Source organism: Oncorhynchus keta, chromosome 12 (assembly GCF_023373465.1).
Source record: "Oncorhynchus keta strain PuntledgeMale-10-30-2019 chromosome 12, Oket_V2, whole genome shotgun sequence".
In the NCBI taxonomy this organism is placed as follows: Eukaryota; Metazoa; Chordata; class Actinopteri; order Salmoniformes; family Salmonidae; genus Oncorhynchus; species Oncorhynchus keta.
In genome coordinates, this window is record NC_068432.1 from 25,707,040 (window position 1) to 25,731,829 (window position 24,790).

General features: G+C 41.7%; 1 protein-coding gene across 1 annotated transcript in view; it reads right to left on the bottom strand.

Annotated features, from left to right (window-relative positions):
• Window positions 1-553: 553 nt before the first annotated feature.
• LOC118391166 (protein EURL homolog) overlaps window positions 554-24,790 on the bottom strand; it is a 28,798-nt gene continuing 4,561 nt past the window's right edge. Inside the window, exons 2-5 of the mRNA XM_035782266.2 lie at window positions 22,789-22,916; window positions 5,345-5,863; window positions 4,371-4,433; window positions 554-3,969 (exon numbers count right to left, since the gene is read on the bottom strand). Of these exons, the coding sequence (XP_035638159.1) occupies window positions 3,794-3,969; window positions 4,371-4,433; window positions 5,345-5,863; window positions 22,789-22,915 (885 nt within the window). The 5' untranslated portion in view covers window position 22,916 and the 3' untranslated portion in view covers window positions 554-3,793. The remainder of the gene's footprint in view (window positions 3,970-4,370; window positions 4,434-5,344; window positions 5,864-22,788; window positions 22,917-24,790) is intronic.

A 24,790-nucleotide genomic window follows, 5' to 3' on the forward strand; every position in this document is an offset into this window, starting at 1 on the left:
AGAAAAATCCTGATTGGATTTTTTTTCTCTCTTCAACCCTTTCCTTTACAGAAAAAACTGAAGAGATTAAATCAGAACATAATTGAAAATAATTTTGTAATTCTAATAACAATTGTATAAATCCCTAGCCCTTCCCTGAAGGTGTAGAAGGCACTCATTATTAACCCAAACACAGTGGGGAACAATTATTTGTAGATTATTTTCCCTCAGCATGCACTCTTTCACAATATAGAATGTCTAAATAATCCATATGTTCTGAAATATGAACACAGAAATACTGGACATTTTGAACTCTGTGGTGGTGATTTGACAAAATTACAATCATGGTCTTGATTTGGACTCGCATTTTTTTAGTCTTGTTGACTGCCCCCCCCCCCCTCGACTCAATTTGCCCTGGTCTTGGATCGGTCTCGAACACAGCCAGAGGGCTCTGATTAGAGACAATTGGTAATTTACTAGATTCCATAACATCTCATAAGTTGTTTTGTAGTCAACTCAATTGTTGTCATACCTTGCCTACATCTATTCAGACAATATGACACCAAACAGAAAATGTATGAAAAATATTTTATTGAAATATTTTGGAAAAAATACAAAACAATTTAGACAATTCATATAGGCAGTCAGCTCCACAAATAAACATTTTCTACAAAGAAATCCACACAGCACAGGCATAGTTCACACATTACTATATGTAGGATAGTTCACCCAAATGACATACTGGACGATGTATGATGACAATCCATGCTTCGGTTAAGTTTTCCTGGCACCTCTTACAAAAGAATGTTGGAGCATGTGGCACAAATCCCATTCAAGTCCTTGTACCGACTTTAGCATTTTTTGCACATCATGTTCAAATCATCTATAAGTTACTGAGTTTCACAATACATTTGAGATACTATCGAAAGAGTTGGACATGATGCTCAAAAAAACTAATATGCCAAATGCGGGAAACATTGACAGGGAAATAAAACAAAACATGGATTGCTGGCATACTTTACTGGGTAAGGAAAGCAATGTCATTTTGTCATTTGGTATAACTATCCATTTAATGTATATCAGACCAAGTAAATAATGAGTCATGTCAAATTTAGCAGAAAGGGGAAAGCAATGTAACGGGTATGTATGTACACATTTCCAGATACACACACACAGCTAATGGACATTTACCCCAGACAGACACAGGTGGCTCACAGGTCTTTCCAACCAGGGAAGCAACCGTTCAGACATGTAATTTTACAAAACCTACAAACCACTCAGTGGACAAATCTGAAATGGCACCCCATCCCCTGGTATAAGTACACTAGTACCACAGTATGAGTCATAATACCCATGAAGACAAGCAGTCAAACAGGGAAATGTTTCATATTGTTCTTCTACCATTAATTTTTCCCCATAGTGGATTTTTTTGAAAAACTAAAAATAAGGGTTGTTTCATGCAGGCTTACCTTGGTGTGATGTTTTTATAACCATGTAAATCTCTCTAGGACAAGGCAACTTAACAATATATTCACCTGTATTTACCCCCCAAAAATGAAATGCTAAATTAGCTGTTAATGTGGCTATCACGAAGAACTACAAATGGCATGATCCTGGTGAGACTGCAGAATCGAGGCAAAGGTAAGATTCTCTGGATTAAGTATCTAATGTTAGCTAAATGTAGTAATCAATAAATTGGCTACATTTCTTTAAAAATCGACAATTCTGTGAACTGTCTTGAGCAAGTTTTAAACTGACAATACATGTTAGCAAACGTGTCAGCTTGAGATGACGTGCAGGAGCTTGCAGGGATTCGTAGTTTTGCATGTCTACTTTGATGCAAATTAGCATTTTAGATTCAGAGTAAATAGAGCCGAATACATTGATAAGTCACCTTGTCTGAGAGAGATTTACTTGGTTATCAAAACGTCACACCAGGGGAAGTCTACAAGAAACAGCCCTTATTTTAAGTGTATCTAGAAATCAGTAACTCATGCTCAGAAGAACACACCTATTAATCCAAACAAAACCAGGATGAGACAAAGCAGAGCTAAAACCTTTTGTGTAAACCCCAAAGGGGTTAAATCTGATCTCTTATAAAGAGGGTGACTGACATTGGGAGGTTCAAATACATCACAACCTGATTTGAAGTGTTTCTTTCTTCCCAAAACATACAAATTCATGTTGGGCCAATTATAGAACTATCCCAAGAGGCTCCACTTCAGTGGTACGAACCTCTGCAGTAATTTTAAACCACCACTTGAGGGTGTCTAAACATAAAGAAATCATGTTCTTAGTACATCTGTTACCCAAATGTTCATGAATAGTTCATTTGTTTGTCACTTTTTTTCTCTCTCAAAATCACTGATCTGACCAGGCTGGATAGGTGAAACAAATCATTATTTGGGTTCTTTCAGCTATATTGGTTCCTTCCAATCAGTGCCCTTAAAGCAGGAGGCAAGGGTAATTGATGGACACATCCTGTTAAGATAAAAACAGCATTCGGCAGTCTAGTTTGAGTTCACATATCCATACATTTGAACTCCACAAGGCATAGGCCTACCCCCAGAAAATAATTGGCTAAAATTATAAATAAAATAAGTACAAACCAAATCACATTTGAAACCCAAAACCAGAAGAGAAAAACAATATTGAAATAATTGATTACATACATTCATAACAGACCATGAAACCAGGGGAGAAGTGTTGAACGGTTCATAACAGAGGACATTACAGCTAAACCTATGTTATAGAATCACACATTTGTCATTGATCCACATTTCAGGTGAATTTGGTATCAGTGTATTCTATTGCATTTCACTATCAATTCTAGTTGGTCTAGCGAGGCCCATACTTGTAGGCCACAAGTAAAATAATAAATACTGACATTTGCTGCCTTGAAGCAAATAAAATACTTTGGTTTGGCGATTGGACCATATAACGCTTAGTCGGGCCTTCTCTGCTTTCAGCATGTATTTCATGTCACTCCCTTGATCAACTACAAGCATGACTTGTGCTCGACAGCCATAAAATACCTTACCAGTTGAAAAGAAAGAGAACTTAAGTTCGATCAGAGAATAGCATTTGCAGCATGCCACTAACAAAAAATGAAAATACAAAACCAAAAAAATATCAATTCAACCCTAATCCAAAACAGCTAAAATCCCACCTCCACTTAGAACTAGATTGTGGGTGATGTAACAGAATCTTCAAACCTCAGGAGTGGGTTTCACTGCACAGATTACAAAATAAAATCTCACTCCTCATTTAGAAACAGTTACCACAGCTGCAGAATAAGTCAACAAAATATTTGCTGAGGAGCGAGGAAATGGTGTAATGAAAATAACAAAAGAAGGCTAAATATAAAAGATGAAAACAAAAAAATAAAATGGTGGTGAAAAGAAAACAACTTTAGCTAGATATGCAAACAAGATCTTGCTCACGTCACTGAATCAAATGCATTTGAATAGACATTCTTTCAAAAATACTTTATCTGCATAGGCAACAGGTCCACCAACAGATGGCATCAAAAACCCACAGTTCCCATTTGGAAGTCGATGATTCCCAAAGTCCTTCAATTTTATTGCCTTTCCTCAAGCCCTTTATTCAAGTACTGCAGTCAGAAAGCCTTAAGCATGATGAGAGGAGGCCAAGTCCATTCCTCACTCATCTGAGACAAACCACACCACGCAGCAAGTCTTTCACAATACAAAGGGCACTGGCTAGAGGCCAGCCTGTGTCTGTAGCCCTGGGAGTGAGACAGCCAGCCCCTTGAGAGAGGCAGCCAAGCCAGGTAGGTACCCCCAGACTCCCCTCACTCCACGGGAGCATTGCTGCTGGCCTTGACCCCGGACCCGGCTCGGCTGATCTGCAGCCAGGGAAGCTTGGCACAGTTCTTGAAGAGCTGCTCGATAGCGATATGACGAACGTGCAGCTCCGACGCCAGCGAGTCTTTCTCCTGTACAGCCACCGTCAGCTCCTCAAACACCTCTGTAGAGGGGGAGGCAGAGATCAGTATAGCACAGGGTTAACACACACACACACACACACACACACACACACACACACACACACACACACACACACACACACACACGACAGAGATCACAGAGCAAAGCAGTATATTGCAGGCCAGGGACCACACACAAAGACAACAATTTGTGACAAACAAGGAAATCAATTAAACAGATTAAGCAGAGGGGGCAGACAGCAATGACAACACAGTACCAGCAAAACATAATTCCACCCCACAAAGACACATCAAAAACAATAATGCAACATATTCACTTCCTTCCATTTATGGTCGTTTAAAACAAGAGACATTTCAAACCCATGCACTCAAATATATAATTCACAGTTACACTTTAATAGCCATCTATTGAAGTTCTTACTTTGAATCTGTAGCAGGAGCTGGCCATTCAGCTGGTGGAGTTCATCCACACTCATTTTAATCACTGGAAGATAAAACACAGATTGGGTCACAAAACAAGAACAACACAGCATGTGTGATAAAGTAAAGAACTTGTTCAGAACAGTCCTCTAACTAAACAACTAATGCAACCTCAGGGACTTGACACATAGCAACAACGAACTACGCAGAGCGAAGAGTCATATAGCTACACTGTCGTCATTTACTAAAGGAATGGAATTCTAACAACAGCATGAAAGAGCCACCGTCCTTGGGAGTTATCCCTCTACCCAAAGGACGTACAGCAGGCACAAAAAACATTGGTGCTGTTACAGGGACGGGACGTGGACACTGAGGTAGGAGAGAGAAAGCTTTTCTCTGGAGTGTGATGGTATGGGGAAAGGAGGGAATGTGGTTGTCAAGGAGGAATGTGTGAGGAGGATGCTCTAAAAACTGAGCCCTTGCCTGCATCACTACATTGTCTTGTGTGCCATTAATGAGTCCATATAAAAAAGATCAGAGAACAGATCAGGAGGAGAGAAATGGACACGACACATCCCATCTGTCTCCCTCCCACGTTTCCTCCCTTTTCAACACGCCTCCTCCCACTCAATGCCATTCATCACAGAGGCAGACACCTTCTGATCCAGCCTTGAGCTGTCTCTGATGAAGGGAATGTATGCAGGAAAGGCAGATCCCCTGAAGCCTCTCCAGTGATGACTGGGCTAAATAACACTGGCTACAGTCTGACTTCTCTACCCTCCTAAAATGGTGCACTCGTTCCCAGAGGCTTCCTCTAGCCCCATGCTTAGGCTACATCAATACAATGTTTATTCTGTATGCAGAGAGCTCACTTCTGGAGAACAGAGGGGTAGAACATCTGACCACAGCCAGTGTGGTGTGTTGGGAATAGAGGAAGCCAGTTAGTGTTCATTACAGTTGGTATAAAGAACTCACACTCGTCTCTGCTGTGGCCATTGTTTGAGTGCAGCAGCTGGTGGTCTCCTCCAGAACACTGGCTGTGGCTATGAAGACCCCTCCTCCCTGTGGACCCCCACAGGCCCTGCCCGTCCTCCAGTAGCCCCAGCCCCTCGGCCGAGTGGCACTCCAGCATGCCTGTGGCGTAGTCCGGCAGCCCTCCTGCCCCCGTCCCCTGGTTCCAGCATGGGGTATAGCGAGGCACTTGGGCGTCTGACTGGGGAAGAAGTGTACGTTCTCCATTCTGGCTGTAGCAAAGGAGCTGGTGCTTGCCCCCCCGGCAGCCCGGACCTCCCTCTATTCTGACGGAGTCTTTGTTCTGGGCGTACTGAACAATACGGCTGATCTTCTGGCTCAGGGCAAGCTTCATTCCCTCATAGGCACTGCGGGAGACCTTGGAGCGGGACAGCTTCTGGTTGGCGATGAGGTGGTACTTCTCAAAACACTCGCGGTGACCCCGTAGGGATTTGGAGTGCAGGAGGGTCGCATGGGACACACCTGCAGCAAGCAGAGCAAGAGCGAGACACATAGCAATCAGTCAGAGAAAACAATTAGCTACATGTTCTGTTTAGCAATAAATACTATATGTATTTCAAGGTATTGAACTGAGGGACATATTTCTAGGAAACAGAGGACTAAGAACTGAAATGATACAGTAAAAAAAAGGTACTGTTGGCTTTGCTCTTTTTTCAAAGTCAAGCCACTGCAGATTTCAATTATTTCCTGCTCTAGATGCTGTTCTAGAAGGACATAAAACTATAACGCTCTTACAGTACTGACTTACCGCATTTGACAAACGTTTCCTTTTTGGAATAAACCCATTGAAAGCAGCCTAAAATAGGCAGATTTAAGTGTTTTTATGTCCAGGGGAAAGCTACTTATAGTGGGCTTAGCTTCTGAACCATTGAGAGAGCAGGGCTGGGAGATTGACCGATCTTAAAATGGACAGATATATGCTGGGCTAAATTTACAATTTTAATAGGGACTATCTAAAGATTGCAGTGACCTGCCAGCACAGACTAACCTAAATGACTAGCTATCATCTTCTAAATATCTAAACCAGCTTTTCAAAGAAACGAGCCCATTAATGCATTTCAGGTTAAGGGAATTTGTAAAAGAACAGAGTTAAGTACCACCATTTTCAAAGATAAATGTTTTAGGCAGGCCTTCCTGTTTAAGGATGTTTCTGAAATCCTTCTGAAGAATCTCATTGAGTAACTATTAAAAGAGAAGTTGCGCTCCAGAGACTGTGAGCGCTCCAGAGACTGTGAGCGCTCCAGAGACTGTGAGCGCTCCAGAGACTGTGAGCGCTCCAGAGACTGAGTGTTGGGTCATATTAGAACCTCCAGCTTCCCCAGAGGGAAAGGATCACCTGGGATTGACAACACTTCCTCAATTTGGACTGCAAGAGGCCATTCTCTCCAACGCATTTAACACACAGAGAAAATGCAGGGGAATTTACCTCAGACACCACATCCAGAGTCAAACTAACCTTGAAGTAAACCGGGGACACTGGCAATCATGAAAACACTGAATGGAGCGCACACAGTGTGAGAGAGAAAGTGAGCAAACAAGCGAGCATGTTTGTACAGGCTTCGTCTTCAGCCTACATATCACGCAGACAGACGTGCTGGAGCCTGCAGCTAGGGGATTGGTCTAGGTCAAGACTGAGTACAAGGCAGTAAGACAGATGCTCGTTAGGTAGGTTCACCTCAGACACTTCTCCAGGAAAGAGAGAAGAGGTAATGGCATGCGGCCTCCAAATGACGAGTCTAAATGTGCTAGGCCTATAAACTATCCCCAAAAAGTTCAGTCAATATCAGTCATCAGAAAGCATTCGCCTCAGCTTTAAGATAAAGGATGAAAAAAATGAAAGCTCAAACTAGAATCATGTCAACGTGATAAGGCTATATTTCCTGCTCTTTTACATTCATGTCAGGGCCAACAGGAAGACACTTAACTGATGCCATTTCCCAGACAAAAGAGGAAGTGGAGGCCAAGAACTTTAGCCAAGCCCAGCTCTCAAACAAACACTAGGGCTGGGTGTTATGGCCAAAATATCATATCACAATATTTTTATAATTTATGGCGGTGGCGCAGTATTTTATGTTTCTGAATCATAAAAGTTTTAAATATATGTTAAGATTAGTGCATGATCCTAGAATGGCAACAAATTAATTAGTGATATTAATGGTTTTTCTCCATTCTTATAGTTTTATACCCGGACCAAACTTGGACAAAACTGACAGCAAAGTTGGCCAATTTGTATAACTTTCCATTCATACTAAACAAAAATATGGATGCAAAATGTAAGGTGTTGGTCCCATGTTTCATAAGCTGAAATAAAAAGATCCCATACATTTTTCATACACACAAAAGGCTAATTTATCTCATTTTATGCACAAATTTGTTTACTTCCCTGTTAGTGAGCATTTCTCCTTTGCCAAGAGAATCCATCCACCTGACAGGTGTGGCATATCAAGAAGCATGATCATTATTACACAGGTGCACCTTGCGCTGGGGACAAGAAAAGGCCACTAAAATGTGCATATATATATATATTTTTTTTTACCTTTAACCTGGGCAAGTCAGTTAAGAACTAATTCTTATTTACAATGAAAGCCTACGGGGAACAGTGCCTCGTTCAGGGGCAGAAAGACAGATTTTTACCTTGTCAGCTCAGGGATTCAAACCAGCAATCTTTCAGTTACTGGCCCAACTCTCTAACCACTAGGATACCTGCCGCCCCAGCAGTTGGCATGCTGACTGCAGGAATGTCCACCAGAGCCTTTGCCGGAGAATTTAATGTTAATTTCTTTACCATAAGCCGCCTACAACATAGTTTTAGAGAATTTGTAGGTACGTCCAACAAGTCTCACAACCGTAGACCACTTGTAACCACACCAGCCGATGAACTCCACTTCCAGCTTCTTCACTGTCTGAGGTCAGCCACCTGGACAGCTGATGGATCTGAGGAGTATTTCTGTCTGTACTAAAGCCCTTTTGTGGGGAAAAACTCATTCTGAGTGGGTGGCTGCACCACTGCCCAGTCATGTGAAATCCATTAGATCAGGGCCCAATTTATTTATTTTAATTGACCGATTTACTTATATGAACTGCAACTCAGTAAAATTGTTGAATGTTGCGTTTATATATTTTTGTTCAGTATAATTTAGCACTATCAAAATATTGTTATAAAATGACATTGTAAAAATCCATACCGGTACGTGGATCCATACCCATTCACAATATAATCATCCAACCCTAAAACGCAGACACTGTGGACAGCTTGGCTGCCTGTCACAGAAAACAGAAAAGCATCGAGTTGTCCAACGCTGTAGGCTTTAAGACATGATCATCAGCTGACTTGCTTGTGCTAACCAACCGTCACACAAGCACACCGTGTTTATACTAAGAACAAGCCAAATTATGCCTATACAATAATATTGGTGTGTACCCTGAAACAGACAGCTGTGTGGTGAATAAGTCTTATGAGGAAGCTGTGAGGCTAGAAAATTCTAGAGGCTTGGAGAGCTGGTCTGGGACTGTGTGTGTGTCCCTGGCTACTGAACTTTCCCAAAGTCCAACCTGCATACCAGTTACCAGGGGCTTCATAAACCACCAAGCCAAAAGCCATGTAATTAAGCGATCAGATAATCAGGCTTCGACCACCGACTGGTTCGTCCCATCACAAAATAACACAGGCCCAACAGTCATATCACAGGCCCACAACCAGAGCAGTGTACCACCAGCCAAACAGAGTGGAGCTAAGCTCCCAGCCATGTGCTAAGCAGCTTAGCAGCTAGCCAACACTACTCTATCACACACACAATTCAGAGGTGAGTCAATGTCTTCAGCAGTGGCAGTCAACTCGTCAGAGGCATAAGCACAACGCTGATGAGAAATAGGCTCCAGAACACTCCAGCCTGTGAATCATCCTTTTGTTGGCTTTAGCACATCTCCAGTGGAAGCCGTTTACCTGGCCTTCAGAGAAACAAAGCCACAGAGCAGCCACAGAACAATCTCATCTGAGCACTGCGTAAACCATGCACCATGCCCTCAGAGTCAGAGTACTGTTTGAATGGTATCGGTCTGTGTAAAAGCTAAGGGAGCATATACAGAGCAGGCAAACATTACATGAAGAATGATGCGTCACCATGCCATGGTTAGTAGTAACTAACGACAATCGGAAACGCTAATCCTCGGCCCTAAAGTAGTCGTGCTCTTATCCATCTGATCTAATCCTGCTCTGTCTATTTAGCAAACACACTTTGCCACAACTCTCCAGACTGGAGGCCGGGAGGGTCAGTGAATGTGGGGGCTGTCATGGAAACCGTAGGCCTAATCTTAACATATGTAATCTAAGACCAGACAGCCTGTATTTTCATGGCTCAGGCTCGCTCACTCCATCAGAACCTGTTATTTCCCTTCTCTACTATTCATCAATGCTGTCCTAGACTGGAGATAGTAGGCCACACCTCTGATTATGTCTCTAGAGGTATGGCCAGGCTTAGTTTCAGAGGATCGATAGAATATCACCATTGTAAATCTACTATAGACGTGTAGTTGTTTACTGTACATGTCACTAACAGGCCATTTAGAACAAAAGGTGACGGAAATTCTGTTTTCTGAAAACAACTCATGGTTCCTTATAGTGTTCTTGGCAAAAATGAGTTGAATTCTATCATGATGTGACGTTGGTTTAACCTACTTAGTAACACTCCCTTAGCTATAGGGAACTGCTTTTTGTGTGTGTAGGCCTACATTGGGCAAGGACATTTGATTATTGACACAGTTTAGGAGTCGTTGGGGCCAGGGTAGGAGGTTGGTAGTAAAAAAATGGGGCAGGGGTCATGGTGATATCATGTCCAAATAGAACTTGACATGGCTGAAAGTGTCGCAGATGTCAACAGCTGCAGAGCTAAGCCTGGATCACAGACAGAGCTCACATTTTTACAGTACACCAGAGAGTTAATTAGTCACACTTTGGTCCTGCCGCTGCTCTACTGAGTGGTGGATGGGGAAGAAGAGGGGCTTTTAACTGGTTGGGGTGAACGAAAACTAACCCAAGAGGTTCATATAGTGGGTTAAGCAGACATCTATTACCTTTTTACGTTGCATTCATATGGGTGATAGTGTATTTATGCAGGTCCATCTAGATAGAGCTGAACAGCATATGGTGCAAATGATTAATGTATTAGCCTAAATATTCTAGTGTATTCCCAAAACATTGGCCTATTACTACAATTCATAAAAGGCATTTGGTCCAAAGCTGGAATTAGTACTAAAAGCCACAGATTACACTTTACCACCCCAAAATAAATACCCTGAAAGCCATTCATGCTCAGTGGGTTGGTGGAATAGTAGCTCTGGGCACAGCTACGGCAAAGACAGCATGTTTCTCAATCTCCAACTATAGAGAGAGGTCTAGTGCCCAAAAGCTTCAGCATGGACGGCACCTAAGGATGTAACGATTCACCGATATGCATCAGTCCCCGGGTTCAAATGTTTAAGATATGAGTGCATTGGTCCCTTGGATTAGCTAACACGTGCCATTGGAACACAGGAGTGATGGTTATTGATATTGGGCCTCTGTACGCCTTTGTAGATATTCCATAACAAATCATCCGTTTCCAGCTACAATAGTCATTTACAACATTAACAAAGTCTACTTTTCTTTCAAAAACAACTACATTTCTGAGTCACACCTAACTTTTGAACAGTGCGATATATGTATATACAGTGGGGAGAACAAGTATTTGATACACTGCCGATTTTGCAGATTTTCCTACTTACAAAGCATGTAGAGGTCTGTCATTTTTATCATAGGTACACTTCAACTGTGAGATACGGAATCTAAAACAAATCCAGAAAAATCACATTGTATGATTTTTAAGTAATTAATTAGCATTTTATTGCATGACCTAAGTATTTGATCACCTACCACAAGATCTCACCTTGCGGGGCATCAATGATCATGAGGAAGGTGAGGGATCAGCCCAGAACTACACAGCAGGACCTGGTCAATGGCCTGAAGAGAGCTGGGACCACAGTCTCAAAGAAAACCATTAACACACTACACCGGCATGGATTAAAATCCTGCAGAGCACGCAAGGTCCCCCTGCTCAAGCCAGCGCATGTTCAGGCCCGTCTGAAGTTTGCCAATGACCACCTGGATGATCCAGAGGAGGAATGGGAGAAGGTCATGTGGTCTGATGAGACAAAAATAGAGCTTTTTGGTCTCAACTCCACTCGCCGTGTTTGGAGGAAGAAGAAGTATGAGTACAACTCCAAGAACACCATCCCAACCGTGAAGCATAGAGGTGGAAACATCATTCTTTGGGGATGCTTTTCTGCAAAGGGCACAGGACGACTGCACCGTATTGAGGGGAGGATGGATGGGGCCATGAATCCCGAGATCTTGGCCAACAACCTCCTTTCCTCAGTAAGAGCATTGAAGATGGGTCATGGCTGGGTCTTCGAGCATGACAACGACCCGAAACACACAGCCAGGGCAACTAAGGAGTGGCTCCGTAAGAAGCATCTCAAGGTCCTGGAGTGGCCTAGCCAGTCTCCAGACCTGAACCCAATAGAAAATCTTTGGAGGGAGCTGAAAGTCCCTATTGTCCAGCGACAGCCCTGAAACCTGAAGGTCTGTATGGAGGAGTGGGCCAAAATCCCTGCTGCAGTGTGTGCAAACCTGGTCAAGAACTACAGGAAACGTATGATCTCCGTAAGGTTTCTGTACCAAATATGAAGTTCTGCTTTTCTGATGTATCAAATACTTATGTCAATCAATAAAATGCTAATTAATTACTTAAAAATCATACAATGTGATTTTCTGAATTTTAGAATGTTTTAGATTCCGTCTCTCACAGTTGAAGTGTACCTATGATAAAAATGACAGACCTATACATGCTTTGTAAGTAGGAAAACCTGCAAAATCGGCAGTGTATCAAATACTTGTTCTCCCCACTGTATATACTCTCATTGGCTATGTCATAGTTGATTTTTAAAGATAAATATTAATACATTACTAGCTATATAAACACTTTCTCTCTAAAAATGACAAAGGAGCTAGTGGGCGATGGTGATTTGAAATCAAAAGTTGCTCCCCCTTTCTGATAGTGTTGGGTGTGGTAGATGCCCAGTTTCCCTTATGGCTCAGCTGTCTACATAGACCATAGATCTAAAATATATATATATACACGCCAGCTCAGAGGGCCAGCTCAGAGGGCCAGCTCCTGAGCTTCATCAGCAGTAGATTTTTAATTTAGAATGAAAGATGGATATGTGTTTATGGAACAAATTTTAGTGCATCGGATCACATCAATTCGTTCCTCTAATCTAACTGAATCACTTCAAACTAAAACGTATAGTTTCTGTATCGTATCGGAAACAATGTACCTAGATATCTATTGAATCGTCTTGAAGGGGAAAGATGCACAACCCTAGCAGCTCCATTTAAGACATTCATCATTTTGAAGAGCTGGTCAACTGGATGGGACTTCGTATGGGTTAAGGAAGGATCACATAACTCCTTCCAGGTCACCAGAAGGATCAGCCTTTAACATAGGCTAATCAGAGCAGTTTACACCTCAAGGTGAGAAGTTCAGCCACAATGAACAGGTCGTTTAGAACAGAGAGCAGCACAATGACCCCTAACAGCAGCACATAGCGGCAGCATCAGCTCCATCATTCCACTGTATTAAGTCAGACTGAGCCTCCCTTGTCTCTGACGTTGGCTCAGGTTAGAGTGGCGGCTCTCTCAGGTGGTTAGCCTACTCTGACTCAGCAGCCGGAGGCCTGTCAGCTACAGGGAAAAACAAACTCCAGCTGTGAAACTTATGTATTCTGACTCATAGCTGGTTAAATCTTCAAAGGATATTGAATGCGTTTAGTGCTCTTCTGAAAGAGCTCCCAGGATTCCATTTACATAGAGGGATGAGCACTCACTGCTGTGGTGAATGGCACTCAGAGGCGAAAAAAACAAAACACAATTTAAAAACAAAAAAAGATTGCTCAAATGTCCCCAAAACTCAAATATAAAAAGGCTTAGACAGAGACAAAACATAGGCTAGGCTATAGCCAACCACAACTACTATAAAAACAGCCTTATCTCTCCCACAGAGGAACATCAAACTGTAGCTTGTCTGACCTGGAAGACTGTTGGGGGTGTGAGGGAAGGACTGCAGTAATAGTCATGTTCCATTGTCTGCACTAGAGGTCGACCGATTAATCGGAATGGCTGATTAATTAGAGCCGATTAAGTTTTTACAACAATCGGAAATCGGTATTTTTGGGTGCCTATTTTTTATTTTTTTTTACACCTTTATTTAATCTTTATTTAACTAGGCAAGTCAGTTAAGAACACATTCTTATTTTCAATGACGGCCTAGGAACCGTGGGTTAACTGCCTAGTTCAGGGGCAGAATGAGATTTTCACCTTGTCAGCTCGGGGGATCCACTCTTGCAACCTTACAGTTAACTAGTCCAACACAATAACGACCTGCCTCTCTCTCATTGCATTCCACAAGGAGACTGTTACGCAAATAGAGTAAGCAAAAGGTAAGTTGCTAGCTAGCATTCAATTTATCTTATAAAAAACAATCAATCATAATCACTAGTTAACTACACATGTTTGATGATCTTACTAGATATTATCTAGCGTGTCCTGCGTTGCATATAATCTGACTGAGCATACAAGTATCTAAGTATCTGACTGAGCGGTGGTAGGCAGAAGCAGGCGCGTAAACATTCATTCAAAAAGCACTTTCGTGCATTTTACCAGCAGCTCTTCGTTGTGCATCAAGCATTGCGCTGTTTATGACTTCAAGCTTATCAACTCCCGAGATGAGGCTCGTGTACCCGAAGTGAAATGGCTAGCTAGTTAGCGCGCGCCAATTGTCGTTTTGTTGCTGGTTCGAGCCCAGGGAGGAGCGAGGAGAGGGACGGAAGCTATACTGTTACATTGGCAATACTAAAGTGCCTATAAGAACATCCAATAGTCAAAGGTTAATGAAATACAAATGGTATAGAGGGAAATAGTCCTATAATTCCTATAATAACTACAACCTAAAACGTCTTACCTGGGAATATTGAAGACTCATGTTAAAAGGACCCACCAGCTTTCATATGTTCTCATGTTCTGAGCAAGGAACTTAAACGTTAGCTTTCTTACATGGAACATATTGCACTTTTACTTTCTTCTCCAACACTTTTTTTTTGCATTATTTAAACCAAATTGAACAGGTTTCATTATTTACTTTTTCCCCCCCTGCTGTGCAATGTATCTGAACAGTCACATCTGACTAAGATCATAACATGGTGACCAGAACACTGTCTGAGCTGACAGGGGAGTCTTACACAGAAAATAAATGTTCTGTGAGTTTAGAGTGACAAAAAGTAGCTAGCTAACAGCTCTCTCACGTCTTGCCATTGAGAAGCCCAAAGCGGAGCCGTTGCTATGGACACTCACACACGCAGAGCGGCAGCTCAGGGAGCAGGGGACAGACAGTGACAAGCAGCTAATGGATATGGGGGAAGTTATTTCTGATTCAGCAGGGCAGGGCTGTAAATTTGGAGGAAGCAATCAGACTGGGTAGGTTAGGGCCTGAATGTCACGAGTCATGTAGACCTCTAAGACCAAACATAAGCAAGCACACTCAGACATGACAGAACAGAGCTTGATCTTCATATCCTTTCTTCACACTGAAGGGGCCAGACAGGCTGCACAGTTCACTATTCCAACCTATTCAAAACAACAGACTGCTACTGCTCCTACTGGACCTCCCCTGTTGTCTGCGTGGTTTCCACAGTCAATAACTCAATGACCACAAAAGAAAGTGTCTCGTTCAACGACAGCCTCTTTTTTTAGTTGATATTCTTGCTAGCTACAGTGTGTGTGTGTGTGTGTGTGTGTGTGTGTGTGTGTGTGTGTGTGTGTGTGTGTGTGTGTGTGTGTGTGTGGTGTGTACTAGAGCTTGTTAGTGCAGTATGTCGGTGCAGTGTTGTCTGACTCTAGCTACATGTAAGGAGTGTGCGCGTCAGCAGCTAACAACAGACAAGCCTGAACATCTATCCTTCGTGCTACGTTAGGGGGAAGCTGTGGGTGTGGAGTTGAAAGTGGTTAGACACGCACAAACAGCCCTATAGACCTACCCTCCAACAACAGTGCAAGCATGTAGGCCTAGATATCATCTGTCTTGAACTATCAAATGTATCCTAGTAGATGAGAATGTGGTGTCGCGTTGATGAATATTCAGCAGCGCTAATTCACCCATGAGGTACAGTCCGAGCGAGACACTGTGGGTGTTACTCAAAATGCATACTACCGTGCTGCAAGCACGCAAACTGGAGCATGGGAGGGTTGGATTATGAGTCCAAATCAAAGTATGAGAAACGGAGCACAGAGGGCACTTCTCGGATGTGTACTCCATTTGTACATATTTTGAAGCATGCATAGATGCAAGCTTCAACGGAAAGTAGTCACAGGAATATGACGCAACCACGTAAAAGCAATGCAAATTTTCTTGAAATTAATGCTGCTGATTATTTGAGCTGAAGCGTGAGAAAATAAACTGATTTCGAAAATTAAATGTTGCGCATTCACATCTCATATGTTGCCTGACTACAATATTTTATCTTGATACATTAATAAATACATACTGTGTTAATGGTGGCATGTTTACCTGCCTACAATACCGACTGTAGTGTACGTAAATCAGAAGCACATAGTAGGGCAAACTGGCTAGCTTCTAACGTTCCTGTTACTTAGCTAGCTACCCACAAATAATTTACATCTAACCTTGCATAACATTAGTTGGTCATATTCACCTGTTAAACTATCTTGTCAGCTCGATCCACATATATATCTAGCTGATAATTATGAAGTAAAACGTTTGCTTTATGTATAATCTTGTTTAGTCTTTATTGCCATTGTCCTGGCTGGAAGAAGTTTTAGTGAATGGTAAGTCCAATGTAAGTCAATAGGGCTAACTGGCTAGCCACAAAGAATTTGGAGCTAGCTACCTAAGTAGAATTGACATCTACCTTGCATAACAGTAGTTTTAGGTCATTTTTGACTGTTTAACCTCTCTTGAGATAGGGGTCAGTATTTTGAGGCCCGGGTGAAAAGCGTGCCCAAAGTAAATAGCCTGTTACTCAGGCCCAGAAGCTAAGACATGCATATAATTGGTAGATTTTGATAGAAAACACTCTAAAGTTTACAAAACTGTAAATATTACGTCTGTGAGTATAACAGAACTGATATGGCAGGCGAAACCGCGCAGACAAACCATCCCAAAAAATAGCTGTAGTGTTTCCAAGCGCGTGGATGAGAGTGCGTTCTTTGGTATTTTTCTCCGGTAAAGACAATAACGATTCTCAGTCTTAAATTGTATATTTTATTAACGTATTAGGGTACATCAGGTTTGATTATAAATGTTGTTTGACTTATTTGGAAAAGTTTTAGTAACGTTTGTGATTCATTTTGTATGCATTTTGATGGAGGGAAACAGGGTGGATTATTGACTGGAGCGCGCCAGCTAAGTTATGGATATAAAGGATATTATCGAACAAAAGGACCATTTGTGATGCAACTCGGACCTTTTGGAGTGCCAACAGAAGAAGATCAGAGGTAAAGGCATTTTTTATATCGCTATTTCTGACTCGTGTCGCACCTGTCTGGTTGAAATATGTTTTTCATGTTTTTGTATGCAGGGCACTGTCCTCAGATGATCGCATGGTGTGCTTTCGCCGTAAAGCCTTTTTGAAATCTGACACCGCGGATTAACAAGAAGTTAAGCTTTATTTGGATATATTACACTTATGATTTTATGAAAGTTAAATATTTATAATACTGTAGTTTGAATTTCACGCTCCGCAATTTCACCGGATGTTGGCCAAGTGGGACCCTACCGTCCAAAATAAGTTAACTTGCAGGGATGCAAATTTGTCAATTTTGCTGCCGACTAACTGACCCTTATTAACCGGTCAACACACGGTTGACGTGACCAACAGAAAATACTATCAGAGATCTGTGGAAGCGTCTCGTCATTATATGTTTCCGACCTAACAATGCGGGAAGGCAGGCAACAAGCTTAGTCCCAAAATAAGCCCATAGAAACACATTGGACTTATTTTGTACAGATTTTGTTGAGTGAAACCTCTCGCTTCGCCTCTTACGCTCTGATATTACACACACACACACACACACACACACACACACACACACACACACACACACACAAAATGTGTCATTAAGAGCTTAATGGAAACATGCAACAATAGCAAGCCGATCGTCTTAGTCAAAAGGATATATAGCCTATTATTGAAGACGCAACTCCTGTAATGAAGCAGCTAATAAAATGTAATTTTCAATGTGTTGTAAACAGAGCACCTAATGCGAGCAGTTCCATGTGTGACAGATGAAAATCTCAGTTAGAAACTTCGAAAGAGGGGGAATCTAATCGCAACAACTATGATGGGTTGCTAATATGACTAAGATTGTGTCTTTGGCTTCTGGACAACGAAAGAATGTTGATATGAAAAGCAATAGAACAAGAGAGAAATGCTTGTTAATGGCATGAGGAATTCTTTATAAAATAATTGGTTTTCTATGGATTGATTTCCACAAGGCTAATTTTGAAGCAAGGTAAGACATGCCTCATTATTTGAAGTTAAGTAAAACATCCAGTTTTCAAACAATTATACTGCATCATTATACTGCATCAAGCGCACATTGCAAAGTGGTGGGTGACGTTTTGATAGTCAACGGTAGGCAGGCTATACAGTGCATTTGGAAAGTATTCAGACCCCTCGACTTTGACATTTTGTACAGATCCTCTCAACCTCGGGCAGGTTGGATGGGGAGCTTCGCTGCACAGCTATTTTCAAGTCTCTCTAGAGATGTTCGATCGGGTTCAAGTGCGGGCTGTCTGGGCCACTCAAGGACATTGAGACTTGTCCCGAAGCCACTCCTGCGTTGTCTTGGTAGTGTGCTTCGGATCGTTGTCCTGTTGGAAGCGGAACCTTCGACCCAGTCTGAGGTCCTAAGCGCTCTGGAACAGGTTATCATCAAGGATCTCTGTGCTTCGCTCCAGTCATCTTTCCCTTGATCCTGACTAGTCTACCAGTACCTGCCGCTGAAAAACATCCCCACAGCATGAATCTGCCACAATTATACTTCACCGTAGAGATGGTGCCACGATTCCTCCAGATGCCATTCAGGCCAAGAAGTTCAATCTTGGTTTCATCAGTCCAGAGAATCTTGTTTCTCATGGTTTGAGAGCCCTTTAGGTTACATTTGGCAAACCCCAAGCGGGCTGTCATGTGCCTTTTACTGAGGAGTGGCTTCCATCTAGCCACCCTACTATAAAGGCCTGACTGGTGGACTGCTGCAGAGATGATTGTCAACGTGGAAGGTTCTCCCATCTTCACAAAGCAACTCTGGAGCTCTGTCAGTAACAATCGGGTTCTAGGCCACCTCCCCGGCCAAGGCCCTTCTCCCCCGATTGCTCAGTTTGACCAGCTCTAGTAAGAGTCTTGGTGGTTCCAAACTTCTTCCATTTAAGAACGATGGAGGCCACTGTGTTCTTGGAGATCTTCAATGCTGCAGAAAAGTTTTGGTACCCTTCCTCAGATCTGTGCCTCGACACAATCCTGTCTCGGAACTCCACAAACAATTCCTTCAACCTCATGGCTTGGTTTTTGCTCTGACATGCACTGTCAACTGTGGGACATTATATAGACAGGTGTGTGCCTTTCACAATCATGTCCAATCAATTGAATTTACAACAGGTAGACTCCAAACAAGTTGTAGAAACATCAAGGATGATCAATGGAAACGGGATGCACCAGAGCTCAATTTCAAGTCTCATAGCAAAGGGTCTGAATAGTTATGCGAATTAGTTATTTTTCATAAATGTGCAACAATTTCTAAAAAACTGTTTTTGCTTCCTCATTAAGGGGTATTCTATGTAGATCGAGGAAAAACAATTTTGTCAAATGTCAAGGTGCCTGAATACTTTCCGAATTAACAGTATATAGACTATGTACCCGAAAGATGAATGGTATGTGTGCTTTAATGAGATTGAGATTGAGAAATAAAATAGCCAAAGTTAACATGCGATTGCATTGTTGCGCAATGACTGGATTTTAAAACCATAGTGAATTATTGCAATGTTTGTTTATTTGTCAATTAATCCCATAAGGGATGGGTTGCCAATTTGACGCAATTTTTTTTTTTTTTTTTTAATCATTCATTCAGCAGGTTTCACTCCAGTAGCCTACAGGCTTTTTGAGGAGTTCTCGAGCTGCCTGACAGGTGGTAGGCTATTCCACTCCTCAAACTTGACTCTGTATGTTGTGCACGTGATAAATAAGATGCACGACGACAACAAAAATACACACGTGCCAATTGATTTCCCAATAGACCAACAAGGATGACCATTTTTGCATTTTTTTATGCATTTTTGGCAGCTAACCGATTAACATCACTACCAACCTGGGCCTAAAATTAACACCCGACACCTGCGGGTAGATTTAGGCATTGGCAGGTAAGATGTCCATTTCACTAGCCACATTGGCAGGTGGTCAGGGCTCCACAGTGTGAGCATTTCACTCACATATGTGAATAAAAATAGTAAAGTATGATCACATTTATAGTAAATACTAAAGTAGCTGGTTTCAAGTATTTCTGTCGTTTTGTTTCATAGCTGGTCAATTAAATCGCACAAAGTCAAAGAACTACAAATCCTATATAGCCTATTCCACCTCGCGCTGAAACACTGCTTGGGGACTTTGCTCACATGAAGAGCTGAGTGAAAGATTCATATTCATAAGCGCTGCGCACAGGCATAAAAGTTAGTCTAATTTACTTGAAACGAAAGTCTACTGAAAGTCTACTGTCCTTGTGTTTCTTGGCTATTTACATTAATTTTTTCACAAGCTAGGTTGTTTTTCTATGTTTGAGTTTCAACTGCTATGGAAGAGAAGACCACACTTCTACAAGTCAGACTCAATCTTACAGGCACAAACATGACTAGTCACGCTACCACAACCTCCCACCCTTAAAAGGGGCAAGTGAAAATGTTTGACTCGTGTTATTTTGGTTAAAAGTTAAAACATTTTAAATTAAAATATACCACATTACTTCTTACTAGTAATATAATTATTTTATAAACATTACAGAGCGTGCTCATCTGATTTTTGTGTTTTGTTGGTGTAATTCTAAACAGGGGAAAAAATATTTTGGCTGGTAAAAATATATGAACGGCAGGAGGACCCAAAAGTTAACTGTTTCTCAAATGTAATGTTTTATGCGTTCTCCACGCTCTCGTCCTAACAAGAACGTACTAAACAGAACTTCCTCAGAGGGTGTTTTCTGAGCATGAAACATGCTAGTATGCATATTGAGAAACACCCTGTACTTACGCATGGCCTCCTCTACTCTGAGCAACTTGGACAGAGAGCAGTTCCCTCCTGATCTACCTTAATGAAGTCAAGCAGAATCAGATGAGCCGTGGGCATTAGCCTAGATGGGAATTTAACCTAGAAGATCAGTGGGCATCTAGCCTAGCGTGGCCTGGGTGAAATTCAACAGAAAGCAGGGCCTAGTCACAGATCCCTCCCATATATCACTATTATTACTGCTGCCCTCACCCCCACCCCACACCCATGTGCCATCCCTGGCTGCCTCTTAACTACTGCTAAATGGCCAGAGGCTGCACAGGCTGTATCAAAATCTCTGCAACAATAGCCTATACAGGCTTATCTACATACAGACACACAGTGGAGCAACAATGGTAACACTTTGTGACAGACTGGGGCATCTGCACATGATGCTCAACTCCACAATCATGCTCTTTCTGGGACTCTACTGCAGTACAATAACCAATAAAAACTCCACCTGGAACAAACAGGATATATTCCCTTTTCTCAGTCAGGATATATTCCCACCGTTCCGGGATTCGATAAAGGCTCAATGCATGCAAAGCACATACAGTCAGGTCCAAAATTATTGTCCCACTTAATCAAGATGAGCAAAAAAAAAAAAAATACTACATAAAATACACATACTGAGCTACACTGTATGACCAAGAGTACATGGACACCAGCTCATCGAACAACTCATTCTAAAATCATAGGCATTAATATCGAGTTGGTCTCTCCTTTTCTGCTATATCGGCATGGCCGATTAATTAGGGCCGATTTCAAGTTTTCACAACAATCGGTAATCAGCATTTTTGGACGCCTCTACAAAATGCGTGGCAGGCTGATCACCTGTTGCTAGCTAGCATTAAACTTATCTTATAAAAAAAACAATCAATCTTCACATAACCACTAGTTAACTACACATGGTTGATGATATTACTAGGTTAACTAGCTTGTCCTGCGTTGCATATAATCAATGTTAATTTATCATCAAATCACAGCTAATTTCACCAAACGGCAGATGATTTAACAAAAGTGCATTTGCAAAAAAAGCACAATCTTTGTACGAATGTACCTATCCATAAACATCCATGCCCTTCTTAAAATCAATACACAGAAGTATATTTTTATACCTGCATATTTAGTTAAAAGAATGCAGGAAATGCATGCACTGGTGTGCGTGGCCAAAGACCTCTGTTTTCAAATGTAAACGCCCGGGGCCTCATTTATAAATGCTGCGTACGTACAAAATATGCCTCATAACATGCGTGCGACAGTTGACACAAAAGTTTGCATATATAAAAACTGAAGTTGAGAATGTGGTTATCCTCCTGGAAACTTGAGACCACGCATAGGCCTACACACAGTTTCTAGTGGTTGAAGTACTGCCCTGCAAGAATGCAGAAGTAGCCAGTAAAAAAAAATACAAAACTATTTCAAGTCAAAACTATTTCTCATCCTTATTTATGATTCATGTAGGCATTGCGTGCTAGGAATATGGGTCCAAAAACGTAACTTTTGACTACTTTATTTATAAGAATATTTAGGGGTGTCAATTTTGACCAGTACCTTTGAGAAAAATAAATATATGCCATTTAGCAGACGCTTTTATCCAAAGCGACTTACAGTCATGTGTGCATACATTCTACGTATGGGTGGTCCCGGGAATCGAACCCACTACCCTGGCGTTACAAGCGCCATGCTCTACCAACTGAGCTACAGAAGGACCATAAATTACTTGTTAAACTAAAACTATTGTAATAGTATAAAATAATTACCCCATTTGCACATACAATTTAGCTCAGTATTTTAATGACTTATTTTATACAGTCAATATTTAATAATATAATAATAATATATGCCATTTAGCAGATATTTTCTCATCATTATCAAGGGTGTCAATTTCAGACCCCACTGTATATTGACCACTTTATTTGCTCGTCATTCCCACTTGCTCAACAAGCCCTGGGGACTGGCGCCTCTCTCACCTTCGATGCTGAGCTCAAAGCAGACATGGCAGAAGGACATGGTCCCCGTGTCGGTCTCCAGCTTGCAGACACCGCAGATGTTGTCGTCGTTTAGGTCGATGTTGACAAACTGCTCCGCTTTGTCCATACTGTCTCAAATTGAAAAACAAACAGAGACAAGAGCACATGGCAGGACATGAGGCATGAAGGGCTTGCACAACATCAACATTTGTTTTGACATTTAGAAGTCAAGAGTCCTCCTTCATTCTTGAACAGAATCTCTTTCAAACTAACGTCTTAGCTTGTATTAGTTAGATGGAAAAATAACACTCACGTTAGTGAATATCAAGACATTGAAGAAGATAGGAATCACATTTTTTGAGAGAGATTTTTGCTGATTTTCAGGTGACAACAGGATGGAACAACTTTTAGAACGCGTATGAAAAAGTCGTAGGAGTACTGGCATGTAAACGAGGACCCAACAGTGATCTCTCACAGAGAAAGAAAATAGTGTGTCTGGTGACCCATGTAAATGGTAAATTAGCTTACCCCGGCTTACATAAGGTGACCATTCCAGAATGTGATAACCAAGGGGATTATTCATTACAATGTGAATATAATGTTAGCATTTCTGTTCCAGGACACTTGTCTTCCCTGCGTTTATCTAAGGATTACAGAACAAAACTGCACAATGAGATTAAAATGAATAAGCAGGGGCACATATTTTAGGTTTCCAATCTTCTTTCACACTGTTCCTAAATATTATTAGCATCATTTGAAAACTACTCCTGGTAAAAAGTGAAAATGTGTATGTAATAGGACTGAGAATTGCCAGGGACCTTACAAAACTATATTATCACGACACTTTAATTGCCAATACGATATGTATTAGAATCCGTACGAATCTATAAGCAATTGCGATTCGCCAGATTTTATTGCAATTCAATGTTCCAAACATATTGCTCACCATATGTCTCCTGCAGAGGGGCAAGAGAGAGTCATGAAAAAACAAGTATCAGTAGCTAGGTTCCCATCCAATTGGCGACAAATTTTCATCTGAATATTCTACACTGAACAAAAATAAAAACACAACATGCAACAATTTCAAAGATTTGACTGAGTTAAAGTTCATAAGGAAATCAGTTAATTTAAATAAATCCATGAATCTATGGATTTCACGTCTTTGAATACAGATATGCGTCTGTTGGTCACAGATACCTTAAAGAAAAGATAGGGGCGTGGATCAGAAAACCAATCAGTATCTGGTGCGACCACCATTTCTTTGCCTCATGTAGTGCGACACATCGTCCAGAGTTGATCAGGCTGTTGATTGTGGCCTGTGGAATGTTGTCCCACTGCTCAATGGCTATGCAAAGTTTACTGGATATCGGCGGGAACTGGAACACGCTGACGTACACGTCGATTCAGAGCATCCCAAACATGCTCAATGGGTGACATGTCTGGCAAGTATGTAGGCCATGGAAGAACTAGGACATTTTCAGCTTGAACGAATTGTGTACAGATCTTTGCGACATGTGGCTGTGCATATTATACTGAAACATGAGGTGATAGCGGTGGACGAATGGCATGACAATGGGCCTCAAGAGCACACTTCTCCAGCGTAGGTGAGCATTTGACCACTGAAGTCGGTTTTGACGCCTAACTGCAGTCATGTCAAGACCCTGGTAAGGACGACGAGCACGCTGATGATCTTCCCTGAGATGGTTTCTGACAGTTTGTGCAGAAATTTGCCATTTGTGCAAACAAACAGTTTTATCAGCTGTTCGGGTGGCTGGTGAGGAAGCCACAGGTGAAGATGCAGAATGTGGATGTCCTGGGTTGGCATGGTTACATGTGATCTGCAGTTGTTAGGCCTGTTGGACGTACTGCCAAACTCTCAAAAACAACGGAGACTGCTTATGGTAGAGAAATTAACATAAAATTATCTGGCAGCAGCTCCAGTGGACCTTGCTGCAGTCAGCATGCCAATCGCACACTACTTCAACTTGAGACATTGTGGCAT